The following is a 14,896-nucleotide window of genomic DNA, read 5'->3' on the forward strand; positions in this document are numbered from 1 at the left end:
CCAAGAGAAATTCTGACAGAAAAAAACACCAAATGTACAAAAGCAGAGAATAATAATTAACAGAAAACTAAACCTAAATGAACGAACTGAAAAAGCAATGCCTAGAGAACACAAACAACAGGAAAATGCTGAAAACAAAGAGACAAAAGAATCCCAGAAAATCCAAACCGCAAAGGATCATAACAAAGGGGGTCATGAGGAACCGTGTGGAGTTGTAAAAAAGGAGGATGTTGTAGAGTGGGATAAAAAAAATAGGCAAAGAGAACGTATGAGATAGATGAGATGGATAAAAAGAAGCCGGTAAAAAGGAATAAGATGGACGAGTGGAAAGAAAAGGGGTTGATAATTGGGAAGAAGTTGATCAGTGGGATTTTTTACATTGGTCATATTCAGGGTTTGGGTGGATGAGTGTGTTAAAAAGGGCTCAAAAAGGGTTGAGGTGGATAAGTATTATGCAGGTTTTGGGTTAGATTCCAGCTTCCTCTCTTGCCTCATGTCAAAATGCCCTTTGGTAAGGCACAAAACCCCTAGTTGCCCATCGATCACTGTATGGATTTGTGTGTAATGGTGGGTGTTGCTGTATGAATGTGGCTCTGTGAGTGTTTGGTTTGAGTAGAAAATTGCTCTAAAAGCTCAGTCACTTTACCATTTAAAAAGAGGCCCAAAAAGAGCTCAAACTGTAGTTTAGAGCTGGACAAATGTCAAAGTGGAAGCTAAAAGCAGCTGAAAAAATCCAGAGGCTGTGTGGAGGGGGACATTTACTAACCCTTTTGGTGTTAAAACGCCATTTGATTTCTGTCAAACTGTGTTTTTGTAAATATGAAGAAATGAGAAGCGACACATTTTGAAGGTTTGTGCCTTTTATTCTCATGCAGACTTTTCTCTCCCTATCTCGATCTTTCTTTCATTGTATCTTAGTCTCCCTGCAGACGGCTTAAGCTGCTGATCTTCTCCACGACCTCTGCAGGATCTTCAACTCCGTTTCTTTGCATGAGAGGGAGCAGGAGGAGCACAGCCGTCTCCGTTCTCCTCTTTTTTCCTCTGTGATCAGAGCAGCCAACTCCTCACACGTCAGTCTCTTCTTCGCACAAAGAAAAAACAACAACAGGCGCAGAGTCCTAACCTGAGAGTGAGGCATGCTGGGAAGTGAAGGCGCTGACAGAGTCAGAAGCCATGGAGTCGGTAGCATGACTCCCCGATGATCAAGCTGTTATGACATCAAAGAACCGCTCATTTGATTTAAACTTTGAGAAATCAGTATCTGCAGGACTAGGCTGGCAGCTCTAATAGAATTAACAAAGCCGTCAGCTCCATCTGTTAAGCTCTATCACCATGCTTTTACATTTTTACAGTAGAATAAGCTGCACAATTATGAACATTTCATAGCAATGCCATAGTTACCTGCTGTACAACCTGTGATATTGTATTTCCGCAGAATTTAGAGGATCTTAGTGAGCAGTATCCAGGGCTTACCTGTATGTTTTTACAGCTTAAATGTTTCCCTAATTACTAAATGTTCAAGAGAACAGGGGGGGGGGGGGGAAAAAAAGCTGCAAACCAAACCAGAGCCGTCTCTTTTCCCATAAACAACAAGCTGTTCCAGATCTCCCTCATGAAATCTCAGCACTTACATACTTAAGGTCACAATCATCTCCAAATTAAGTGCCAACTGTCCGGTCGTGTCTTTATTTGTGTTTTAACTTTGTCATTCCTTCAATTAAAGCCTTTCTAGCATTGAGGATACCAATCCATGAGGAGTTACAGGAGTCCTTTTGCCCCATTCTTCTTCCAAACTGATGTTACAGTATAAGAGATCAAATTTGTCACATTTCTCCAACATTTGCTTGATTGCAGGTGGGATAGACCCGTAGCAGTGGCTTCTTCTTCCTCTGAATGTGTTTGAGATGTGGTTTTCAGTCGTCTTGGTGAGGAACGCATTGATGTGCCTGGGAAAGATGTGTTCTTGAAGGCAGCATCTGTTTCCATAAAATCGCTGCTGGACCGTTTCGCGAAATTGCTGCGACTTGCAGAAGTGTAATTGAGTTCTGCTAAGGATATTGATACAAGCCCATTCCACCGCAGAGCCTGGTCTAAGCACTGATCCGTTTGACTGATGGTCTCTGTGACGGGCCAAATCACATGACTCTGAGCCCTGGAGGTAGCCACCACTTAACATGGGGCTTCTTCTCCTGCACATTTATGAACATAACCACACAATGCAAAAAAAGGTAAAAAAAACAAAGCAACTGGACTTGTTTTCCATAGTTGAAGACGTTTCGCTTCCTCTCCCGGAAGCTTTCTCAATTCAAAAAGTAATGTTGAGTAACAAGCTTTATACCATTGCCCAACAAAGGCCTTGTAATGGCTAAGATAACATGCAAATTCAACCGAAACAGGACCACCCCTTAATAATGGGCGGTCGTTAAAGCCATTAAGCCAGCAGATTGGACCGAAACTGGTCCACTCCTCTGTAACAAGGAGTCGTTAGGGTTGTTAGCTTCCAAGAGAGGAAGCAAAACGTCTTCAACTACGGAAAACAAGTCCAGTTGCTTTGTTTTTTACCTTTTTTTTTTTGAATGACCATGACCTGGATAACTGAGAATCTTCACCATAACCACACAATGGTTTCCCAAACTGAGCCCTTTTCCACGTGGCTCTATCAGCTTTTGATGAATGATGGTTCTTGATGAAGGGCCGGTCGAATGAGGGATCAGAGATCACTGTCCAGCTTAGGGTGGGTCCTTAAAAATTCTCCAGATTCCTTGAACGGTTCATGAAGTTTTGCTCTGTGGAGGGAGAACGATGACAATCCCATCCAACCTTCCTCTGAGGGACTGGAGATGAGATGGACATCTGTGTTTTCCGGCAACTCAGACACGAACCGAAGACATCAGAAATATTATTTCCTGACTTGGAGCAACTGCTTCTGGTGTGTTTTGCAGGGATATGAGAAATTTCTGATGTTTTTTTTTTCTGTTCGCCATCTGCTATCCATCAGCTCATCAGGCTTTAGTTTATATAAATAAGTAAACCAGGTTTGTGATCTGTCCAGGACGTTCCCCGCCTCTTGCACAATGACCGCTGGAGATAGGCACCACCAATCTAGGAGCTTTTCTACACTTTCAACAGACTTCCTCAAGCCAACCGATCTCTGTGTTCGCTACGCTTTTCCACGAATCCCTCAACAAATAACTGAGTGCTCACTAGTTCAGCTCATCTGCATTATTTCATCGTTTTTTTTTCCAATCAAAAACACTAAATAATTTTATGGTTACTTATTTTCTTTTTAACTGCTCATCAATTAATTACAGATGCAATAATGTATTGAAGCAAAGTAGAAAATAAGAAAAGATATTGTAGGTGTGAAATAGGCTCTCACCAGTTTGCCCTAATAAAAGAAGGGTGTAGTGTTTCCTCAGTCTTTGAAGCAAATGTTTTTTTGTTTGTTTGTGTTTTTTGGTACGAAGAAGATTTGAAGTCAGTTCCCAGCAACTACGAGAACTTTCTTCAGACATCTTTCCTGTATTTGAACAAGTTTACTAAATGGGTGAGCCTGTGAGTAAAGAGTTGCTGGATGTTTGTGGCCCTATGTGCAATATTAAAATAACAGCAAGATAACAGCAAGAAGGATTTTTAGGTACGGCTGTAAGAAAAGTTTTTCCATTTAAGAAAATATAAATTTGTCAGTAAAAATCCGATCACAACAATTGCAACCCCCCCCCCAAAAGAAAATGCTCATCTTTCCATTGGTGTCTCAGGCTACATTCACACTGCAGCCTGAAGTGACCCAATTCAGATTTTTGTGCCCACATGCGACCTGGATCTGATCTTTTCATGACAGTCTGAACAACACAGATCTGACTTTTTTAAATGCGATCCAGGCCACTTGGATATGTGGTCCTGAATCCAATACGTATCTGATCTTTTCAAATGCGACCTGTGTCTGTATGGCCAGGTCGCATTTATCCGACCTGTACATCACCGATACTCGACAAACGTCACTATTCTGTGTCCTGCTATGCAGAAGCTGGAAGAAAAACGACACCCATAGCGGACTACAATGAGAAGAGCAGTCAATGGAGAGAAAGCTCTGGTTAGAAAAGAAATTAAAGATCGCAAAATGCGCGCCAGCATTATAATCCATGTTTTCTTCCGCAAACACTGACCACGCTGGCTACGTGTGACGTCATCGTGTCCTCAACTGCGCATGTAGGACACTTAAGTTGTATGAATTCAGTTCACACAGGAGATCACATACAAGTCACATATATTTGGAAATGTGAACGACCACACAAAAAAAATCTGATTTTACAAAAAAATCAGAACTGAGCATTAAAGCCTGCAATGTGAACGTAGCCACAATCTTGGCACTAGTGCTGGTCTGATTCTCCACCTGACACACATTTACAGCTCCACCCCGTTTCTCATTAGTCTTCACCAGTTACACCTGCACCTCTCACTACATAACCAGCCCTCAGACCAGTCACTAGTGCCAGATTATTACGAGCCACCGGTGAGTCCAATCCTGCCTGCCTGCCTGTTACCTGACCAGTTTCTGCCTCCTGATTCTCAGAGCCTGCCTTTCCCCTGTCAGACCTGATTATCTGTGCTACCTGGATTCCTGACCTGTTTCTGTGTTTCTCTGATCACCTCGCTCTGACTCTCGACCGGCTCTCGGACTACGGACTCTGGTTTATCCCCTCGATCATCCTGCCTGCCTTTGTCATCACGGTTCTGACCCATTGCCTGCCCTCTGACAACTGAGCTCTAGCCAGTCTCAGGAGAGACATTCTCCAAGCTTCCCTGACCAATAAACAGTCTTTAAACGTTACCTGTCTTGTCTGGGGGAATTCTGCGTCCTCTGGTTCTGCTCATTACAATTGGCTGGAGAGGAAAATTAATTCTTGAACTGCAATCTGGGGCCGTATGAAATTATTTCAAGGGCTGCAAATGGGCGACGGACCACCCTTTTGACAGCATTTTACAACCTGTTCGATATGGAGTCTTGCTCCGGAGTTAAAATAGTGTTTTGAAACAAAGGAATGGATGGACATTAAAATATCAGCTGAAGAAAAAAACTCAAATATCTTAGTTTAATTTTTTTTTACATTAAATTAAAATGTGTGAAACAAATAGATCCCTTTCATTTCATTTTTTTTTCTTTGCAATTTCTAATTTTTGCAAGAATGCTCAGATAATATTTCTCTGCAGCTACCACTTGAAGGCCTCAAACCTGACCAACAACAACATCGTTTAAGCAATTTAAGGGCAGACTCTCAATGAAAAGAGCGTCAGTGTTTCACTCAGTACGTCTGTATTTAATTCTCATTGACCTCAGCATCCCGGGAAGACTGATACGCTCCAACATCACATGAAAGCCGCTTCGTCCGTTGAACAGCCAGAGCCGTTAGATCCAGAGAAACCACAACGAGCGGCAGCCCCCTCAACAGCTCTGCTCTTTCCAGTGATGAAATCTCTCCCGACATTACCATATTGATTGAGATTTCCCAACAATCGTGTTTTGCTAATGGATGGATTGAGAGGCGGCGAGTGTGAGTGAGGAGGTTTTAATGAGACTGATAACCGCGGCGCTGCAGCGTCTTATCTGTCGATGGGGGGCCCGGTCTTATGTAATCTGCCCTCTCATTCACTGCCGCCGCCACCCGATTGTTCCTGATGAAAAAGTCATTTTGGAACCGCCGGCGTCTTCTGTTCTGAAGCGCGGCCCTCGTTGTCAAAGACTTGAGGGGCCAACGGGGGTCAAGGGAATTATGATTACGGTACAGCATCGTTCGGCGGGCTCCTCGTTGGCCCCGGTGACCCCTCCACAGAGACGGTGATGAAAGTGGAACATGAGTGTTTTGTTGAGAGGGACGGCAGCTGTTGTTCAGTTCAGAGGTTTGTCTCTACACGACGGGGCCCGTTTAGGTCTCTGATACCCGGCAGGATGAGATTCACATGTAAATCAGCTGGAGATTCAAACTCCCTCTGAACCCAACACGCGTTTCCTGACACCATCAGAGAGGGTTATTCACAAACCAATAAGTGAAACTGAGGAGAAGATAACAGCTTCTGTTTCTCTGAGGCAGATGATTCGGCTTTTTGTTTTTTTGCCCCTGATCCGTGGTTTTGTCCCGTTAACATCTGAGGCCTCTGTTCAGAACATGAATATCACACTTGAAAACTGACATAAGACAGCTCGCTAAGTCTGCACACCGAAGTTTCTGACACAGAATTAACATCTTTGTTTGTTTGGTTTTTTTATGGAAAGCTGGCTTTGGATATTAATCTTGTGTTTTCCAGCTTCATCTGATGTGTAATAAAAAAAAAACACTGTTTAAACTGCAACATAGCGTTTATAATGCAGTTTACTGGCAGAAATTAATAAGCTCCACCTTGTTTTCAATAAGCATATTTTGGCCGCGTATGGCATTTTAAACATTGGTGCTGTATAATTAGTTAATTTCCCATCTGAGTTTCCATTTTTTACATCCCAAGAGCAGTGCTAAAGGTTGAAGGCTTGACTTATCTTCTTTCTCATTGGTTGAAAGGTCTTCAGGACCAGTGGGTGTCAGAATCAGTGGGGGGATCTGCTTCTTGTACACCATCAGGTGTTTTGTAGGTGACACCAGCAGTTTTCATCAAGACCTAATTGGGATTTAATTTTTGAACGTCATGTGCAACTTTTTTAGACCTTTGCAGGAATTTATTAAGCTCTTACTGGCATTTAATAAATGGTACATGGGGCTTTTGTGGCTCTTGTGGAAGAGTTCAGGGCCCGATCAGTCATGCATCTAAGCTGAAGATGGTTGGAAAAACAAGAATGCCACCCAACAGTCAGAAGATCTAAAGGAACTGTTGGAACATGACGTCTGGTAAAGAAACCAGTTATTTAGGATCTTGGCAACCATCTGAGGTTATGGAATAATTAAACAAAATTAAGCACATGCCATCATCTGAACATGCTTTCTGCACCCACCCTCCTGGAGATGGCTGTCTCGCTGATCACAGAGAAGGAGTCGCTCCTGGGAGACTGGAGGTCGCAGTAGGTCAGGTCTCCTGCATCACAGCCGGAGGTCAGGCTGCTCACGCTGACGGCTGCGGGGATCACCAGGTCTGCGGGCCTTGCTGCTCTCTGAGGAGCTGCTGCTGACCGACGGTGCTGGAATGAATGAAAAACTAAATGTTTAATCTCATCCGACCATCAGACGTCAAATTTAATACAATAAGAGGGTAGCTGGTGCTGAACATCTGTGAGAAAATGTGATTCAGCTATTAACTGGTTTTGGTTTACATCAGCGTGCAGAATGAAGGCTTGTTTCCATCACAGGAACGTTTTTAAGGAACCATGTTAGTTTTCTGATGTTCCTCTCAAGCTGGGGATGAACAACAGAACTTCATGCCCAAAATATACCCCTGATTCCCAGTTAGGGAAACTAACTAAACAAAAGTCCTTGGTATTGTATTTAAATATCCCCCTCGTCATTTTCACCATGGCTGAGGCAAAAAAAATACTCATAAAGCTCTAAATTCTAACTCCATAATGCAAACTTTGGAGCAGACAGATCACAGTCTCATCTCCCCTCTCTGCTTCTGTCCCCCACCATCACTGGCGTCCCTGCACAGGCAGGGGAAAGCTGCACTTTCTTTTTATTTGTTTATATCAACAGGAGTAGAATAGAGTCAAGCCCGGTGGAGCTGGGCGGGAAGAATAGGGAAGGGCTGGTGTAAAACGTGCTAAGAGGTGTAATGTCATCACCAAAACCAGTTATGCGCTCTCCATCCAGTCCAGCAGGTGGCAGCAAGGAGACAACAAAGGTCAAACAGACAAAGGCCCTGTCCCAATATTCGCACTTCCACCCTTGCACCTCTAAAAATGTGGCGATGGACCGTATAGGAGTGCAATTGGACCCTAGACTTGCGGTGTAGTCTACAGAAATCAGGCTGAATTATGTGAATGAAACGCGTGGGAAAATTAGCTAAAATCTGATCGGATGGATGCCACAAGCATCACAGAATACTGTTTCTCAGTGGATTATGGATCATGGATTTAGGTTTACTTGTGTAGTGTGAGTATTGGGACAGGGCCAAAGTCTGGACAGGTGGCAGGATATGGATATAGCTTCTCAGTCTGCCTTTGTCTGTTTGACCTATGCTGGCTTCTTTTTGCCACCTGCTGGACCAGAGTGGTACTGCAGCTTTCCTCAAAAACCTCCCTATACATCATTGGGCTGTTTTACCTAAATGGCCACTAGCAAATGGGAACACATCAAATTTAAAAGCCCCAGGGCTTGTTTTCCCTGGGAAATCAAAATCTAGACTCAGACACGATCTAGACAAAATACTGTTTTGTTTTATAAGATTATAAGGCACACTCAAAAATGTATAGTGCGCCTTATAATCCGGTGCGCCTTATATACGATTACTGTTGTGCTTACTGACTGATTTTATGTGGTACAAAAATCTGTTAAAATGTGTAAGTACAACTTTGGTTAACAATGAAGCCTCGATGGATATTCTGAGCATTACGGTAGACCGTGTCACTACCTGATAGGACCCCTGAGCAGTCTACAAGACTGCCTGACTGAAATGTTTAAACTAGAAGTGCATTCATGTAAGGCAGCCCGTGCCCAGACTGCGCACTAGCAACAATAAACCTAGTAAGTTAATGCAATGTAAAAGTTTAACTAATTTTGGCCTTATGTTAGAAACAGGGAAGTGTTGTGTACGCGGAGGGGCGGAGTGATATTACACACATGGGAAGAATATTTAATGCGCCTTATGATCCGGTGCTTTGTGTGTATAAATGTGATTTGTGTTGAAGGTGAGCTTTGCTGCCCTGAGACTGGATACTGGATAAACTTTACATTATCATGTATGATGCAAGCTCATAGCACTTGCAATATAACGTATCAGCCAACAATTATTGCACTACATAAGGTCCTTTGCAATATGAATATTGCAAACGCTGATATTACAATGATGAAATATTTGCTAAATATTGTGCAATCTTTGCATTTAGTGTTTTTGTATCATATTTCAGTCATATTAGTGTCAAATAGTCTTTTATTTTCTTATAACCTTAACTGTAACAGATTTTTTTCATCACCGTAGTCTGTCTGCAGCCATCTGTAATGAAGGATGGAGCAAAACATTCATCCAAAGAGGTATTTTAGGGTTTTAATGGTGACAAAGAACCTCCACAGTTCTGATCCTCACTCATGTCTCTCAAGCAGCTACTACATTAGCATATGAGAGCGTGTTTACTGCTCAACAAAATGTCAGCGTGCCTCTCAGAACGTGGCGCTCACCATCACACGAGGCCGAGGCGGCGCCGGCTGCCGCGGCCTGTTCGGTCCAATTAGGCCCCGGTCGGCAGCAGACGGCAGCAGTTGCATTTTAACATCTCACAGAGCTGCGGTTGTCCTCTAACTGGGGAGGACTGCAGTCCCAGGGGGGCTAATTATCACACAAACTCCCACTCAGATCCAAAGAGCCTCGCCGGGAAGGCCTGAGAAAACACATCACACCTATCACTCTGATTCCTGCTAATTACTTCCAGGTTTACGTGGTTGTTACTGTAAACAGTAATGACACTGCTTTGCACTTCAAATAAGGCTTTTAATCCAGACAGGGTCCTGGCACAGAGGCTTCAACCGCTTCAGAGACAACATCCTGGTATCTAAGGAAACGCTGCATGTCAGCAGGATTGGAGGGAGACCGGGACATCTCACTTATAAACCAAACCTTAAACGTGCTTTGGTTCGGGTTCAACCAGAAACCAGGAGAAACCAAAGAGTTAGATTTGATTTCTTCCATACGGTTCCTGTCGGAGGTTTCCCTCCAGTATAAACGGCCGTGAATGTCGTACTGGTTCTGCAACAAATAACTACGATAAAAACCGATAAAACAAGAATTGGCTGCAACGAATTTGTTGTCTTACTGTGATCAGGATTATACAACCGGGTTTAGATTTACACGTCAATTCAGGTAAATCTGTTAATGAGTGTTGACAAAGGTTTTAGGATATCTTTTAAGACATCAAGGTCTATAAATGTTTGGTCCTTGATCAGTATTTACTGGAGCACACTCTTTAGATTGACGTAGAACAATAGACAGATGACTTCATACTTGACTCTAAAATACTTCTGTACACAGAGGAGCTCAATGAGTGCAAAGTATCCGGGTCCTGTGACTGCAAAACAAGCCCAGATCACCAGCCCTCCACCACCGTGCTCCATAGTAAGGATGGGGTGGTTGTGCTGCTCTGCTGTTTGCTTTCCTGCAGGTATGGTGCCTAGAAACCTCTTCCAAACAAGACCAACCAGTTCAGTCTTTCTCTAGTTCTCCTGACATTTAACCGACTAACTGAGTCTAAGATGAAGCAAGATGAACGTTGCACACTCTAAACCTGGGGTGAATTTTTGCTGAGATATGTCTTCCTGGGAAGATTGGCAGGTATCTGAAATGTTTTCCACTTGTGAATAAACTTTCTCTCTGTAGGATGACGGAGGTAAAATAGTTCAGCTAGGGCCTTTATAACCCCTCCCAGATACATTGCTGATGTCTCACCTTCTTGCCGTTGTGTTACCACGCACATGTATGCCCAAGAGCAGCAAACTGACCAAACACCTGCTGTCATACAGGAGTTTACACTGATGACGACCATCTAGTCAGAAGCACCTGCCTAATAATTTCACTCCTAAATCCTGTGGAAGAAGCGTGGATGTATTTAATTCATTCATAGCTCCTGCAGTTTGGTTTAGCTTCCGTTAAATGAATAATGATATGTTATAGGCCCTGTGCTGTTGTTCAGTTTTAATTTGACTGATCTATTTTTGTTGTCACAAATAAAAAATTAGGAATATAGAAGAAAATGTGGCATTGTGCAACATACGCATATTTTTTTTTTCCGAAAAGGCTCAAGACTGAGACTCTGCAGATAAACAGGAAGTGGGGATGACGATAAAGGGGTTTAATATGACCACAGCCCCTTCAGTTTTTCTGCAGCTGGTAAGCCGTCCTTGGTGTGATTGTGTTCACTTCCTGTCGCTGTCTGAGCAGAGAACGACCTGCTGCAGACTTGCATGTCGCGCAAAAACCGTTCTGCAGGCCTCGCAGTAAATGGAGCCCCGTCTTGTTTTTGTTTCATTTTTCAGATCCTCCTCTTGTCAGCCTTTCTCCTTCAGGACAGATTAAAACCCGATTTAAACGGACGAAATCCAGCTCCGTGCGGCCTGTGAAGACCTCCAATAATCGGCTGCATTTAGATTTTTCTTCATTATTTTCCTGCGCCTGCAGCTGCAGCAGCGGCAGCACGGTGAAGGCTAACAGCAGCAGATGATGGAGGGTTAACCCTGATAAGGTGATGAGTGCTCCCCCCCGCCTCATTCCCCAAACAGCAGAGAGAGCGAACCCCCAGTGAACATTCAAGCCTGTAAATTGTTTATCAGACACTAATGCAGGAGCCTAATCCTATTTGCATTCATATTAGTTCCCATATCAACATCTCAGGGAGGACTTATTTGAATTCTACTGAGGGCGAAATAACTTTATGCATGATATCAGTATCTTCATAATTCACATCAGTAAAGTCAATTTGGTTAAAGTGCTCCTGCGCCGTGTGCCACCGAGCTGCAGAGGAAACTTATTTGGAGGTGCTTCACATCAGCGAGGAAGCGTGGAAGTCTATTAGATACTCTGCCACACGTCTCTCCCTCAGAGGCGGCGCCGACCACCTTCTTCCACTCTGCTCAGCGGTTCAGCAGCCGAGGAAATGCTGCAGGTCTGTCCCGAACAGGGTCCACAAAGGGACAAAACTGCTTCTGGGCCGCCACAGAGTCCACTTCTTCTGCAGGACCTCAGAACAACAATATATAAAAAAAAATACTAAAACTGCCCTGGTAGCAGTTTGTTAGAGCAGACAAAGACCCAAACAAAGCCTAATACAGAGCAATTGCAGTTGTCTGTGGAAGTATTCACACCCCTTTCTCAACTTATCTACATTTTCTGAGGGTACAATTACAAATTTTAACATATTTTACTGGTAATCTAGATTACCTTTGTGAAGGATTAACACAAAAAGGTAACAATAGTATTGATCTGAAAATCTGTGCACGCTGGAAAAAGTTACCTAATGCCCCTTTTCCACAGGATGACTACATGGATACTATCTTAGAGCTCCATCTGAACATCAAACTGGTTCCTCGGGAAGCTAAAAAACGTTTTAATTGTGTAAAACTCAATGACATCCTGTTTATTGTTGGTTAAACAAGAGCAGGAATGATGTGTAAATGCCACTAAAAATTTGGAACCAAGCCGGCCCTAGGGCTGCACCAACTGTGCAGCTGCTTGGGGACCCCAAACCACCAGGGATCTACCATAAGTGGTTGATTTCTACTAGAAGACCATAGATCTACATGTTTTAGACTTCCGTATTGACAATGAGAACACTTCTGTATGCAATTTTATGTTTTCAGTATAGATCAGTTAAAATATTTTAAATAATTTATATATTTAAGATTAAAGGAACTGGAGTTTTCTATGTCAGAGTTAAAATAATTAACTTCATTGTTTGATTGCTGAATTAACACAGTTACAATCGGACGCTGCAGGTTTAGTATTTGCTATGGGCTTTAGCTCGGTTTGTGCAAACATAAATCTCAGCAAATAAGAACCAATGATGTGTTTGCTTTTCAGGTCAGTCAATTGAACTTGGCCCCCTTTCCAACATTTCACCAAATTGACGTTAAGTTATGTTCTTAACAGGAAGAAGGGCCCCGAATCATATCCTGCTTAAGCCCCGAACAACCTTGGGCCAGCCCTGATCTGGAGCCAGAACTTGTGCCGCATCCCAAAACAAACTTTAAAACTACATTTATCATCTTCTTAACTGAAAACGTTAAACTGTTAAACAGCAGGGTTAAAACGGTCCCGCTTTAGAACCAACAAATAACAGATAACGTCTCAAACGCTGATTGTTTTATGTCCCTGCATGTTCAGAGGAAAGTGTCCCTCAGTGAATGAGCTGCTGAGATGGACCTCCACGGCTGCTGTCATCTGCAATAAAAGTGCGAATGGCAGTGGTTGCAGTTGATGAGCAGATGATGATGAAAATAAGAATAAAAGTGTCAGGATGAGCCGAGTCGAGGGCTGGTGATGAAAGGCAGCAGGATTCAGAACGAAACGAAAAATATTATAAAGAGTTCACAGAGAAAAAAAAATAGATTGTTGAAAATATTCCGCACGTCTTAAATCCACAGTGTGACAAGCACACAGGTATAATTACATCCTAAACTTACAGACTGTGGGGGGAAATAATAAAAAGTGAGCAGAAAAGCGTTTTTGAAGAAGAAAGTGGCAGGCTGATGAAAGGAGGCTGTCAGGAAGGGCCGGGCTTTGATCAGAGACGTCGTTTAAAGGCAGAAGAAAGGCTCAGCGTGGAGATACCTGAGAGCTGAGAACAAACATACACGCTAAAGCTCATGAATAAAGACGATTTCTGTCCCTGGACCCACCTGGTCCGCCTCAGTGACCACCAGTTCCGGCACGCTGCCACCTGACCCCTCAGCTTCATCCTGATTGGCCGCGGCAGACGTCAGGTCCAGGTGTGTTTGGTTCTCATACGGACAGGAGGCTTGTTGGGAGAGAAAAAAAAAAACAAGACACCTTCAGAGGAACAATGTGATTCTGTTTACACGCCCTTTATAAACTCTTTTAGGCGCTGCAAAAATTAAAAGATCCTGTAGAGGGCGCTATTTTGACTTTATCACTCCTTTAGATTGTGCGTGAAATAAACCAAAAAAAAAACAAAGTACAATTTGTTTCACATTAGAAAAAAAGGAAATGCAGCTGAGCGCAGAATGAAAATGGGCGATAATCCCAAAACAACGACCTAAAATTACACAAACGGATAATGACCAGTGTGGTTTTTGAAGATAGCCTCAGCAAATCCCTATTGGTCAACATAAGTATTACATCAGAGTGGCTTTGAGAACTCTGATTGGTGGAATCCATACAGTTCTGCATAAAACTACTGCCTGAGCTCCTGAACGCAATTTATTTTCCTATCTGTGACCCAGATCTTCCTATAATCCTCTAAAGTGGTCTTGATCAACAGTTCTTCTGGCTTTCCGAAGGTCTTCTAGTAGGGATTTCAGAATATATTGGCATTAGCATCGGTATCGGACGATGTTAGTAACTTTTTATGCATCGGTATCAGAGCTATAAGTAGAACGGTGATGATATTAACCGGCAGTTTGTTTCCATCTTGTTGCTGTTTGTGTATCCGTTTGTGGAGGAGGAATGGGTTGGCCATGTGGTATTTGTTTGGTCATGTGACACTGAAACAGCACAGGATTGTGGGTCGTTTACCTGAAGCGGAGAAGCAATGTCAGGGAGTGGTTGTTTTTTTCACGATGGTGAAACAGCAGAGGTGGGTAGTAACTAGTTACATTTACTCAGTTACATTTACTTGAGTAACTTTTTGAGAAAAATTTACTTTTAGGAGTATTTTTACCCTAACCCACTTTCAATTTCATCCCAATTGCAGTTTTTGGACCTTTGTGTCAAGATTAAGCTGCAAGCATCTCCAAACCTGGGCTGCAACAACTTAACGATGTTTTGTTCTTGCAGCCCCATAAAGAACAAAAAAAAATTTTTTTTGATGATGTTTAGGTCTTTATTACACATATGTCTCCCTCTGTCCAGACACTGTTTATATGAAAGTTCAGACATAAGCTAAAGAAGTGAATGAACGAGAGGAAAGGGTGAACACGGTCAGAGAAAATGCAAACTACAGCTGTTTTTTCCCCAAGTATTATTCTGGTTTATTTCTTATTATGAATAGAAACAATTAAGTACTGTGATTTTATGCCTTCTGTAGGTTTGTTAATGC

At 42.8% G+C, this 14,896-nt stretch overlaps 1 protein-coding gene across 2 annotated transcripts in view; it reads right to left on the minus strand.

The window, feature by feature from the left end:
• The window catches only part of LOC105929629 (ankyrin repeat domain-containing protein SOWAHC), a 64,298-nt gene that overhangs the window by 37,403 nt on the left and 11,999 nt on the right, over positions 1-14,896 (minus strand). For both annotated transcript variants that reach the window (XM_036125618.1, XM_036125624.1), the window contains exons 4-5: positions 13,518-13,636; positions 6,980-7,162 (exon numbers count right to left, since the gene is read on the minus strand). In XM_036125618.1, the coding sequence (XP_035981511.1) occupies positions 6,980-7,162; positions 13,518-13,636 (302 nt within the window). The remainder of the gene's footprint in view (positions 1-6,979; positions 7,163-13,517; positions 13,637-14,896) is intronic.

The sequence above is a fragment of the Fundulus heteroclitus genome, chromosome 2 (assembly GCF_011125445.2).
Source record: "Fundulus heteroclitus isolate FHET01 chromosome 2, MU-UCD_Fhet_4.1, whole genome shotgun sequence".
NCBI lineage: Eukaryota > Metazoa > Chordata > Actinopteri > Cyprinodontiformes > Fundulidae > Fundulus > Fundulus heteroclitus.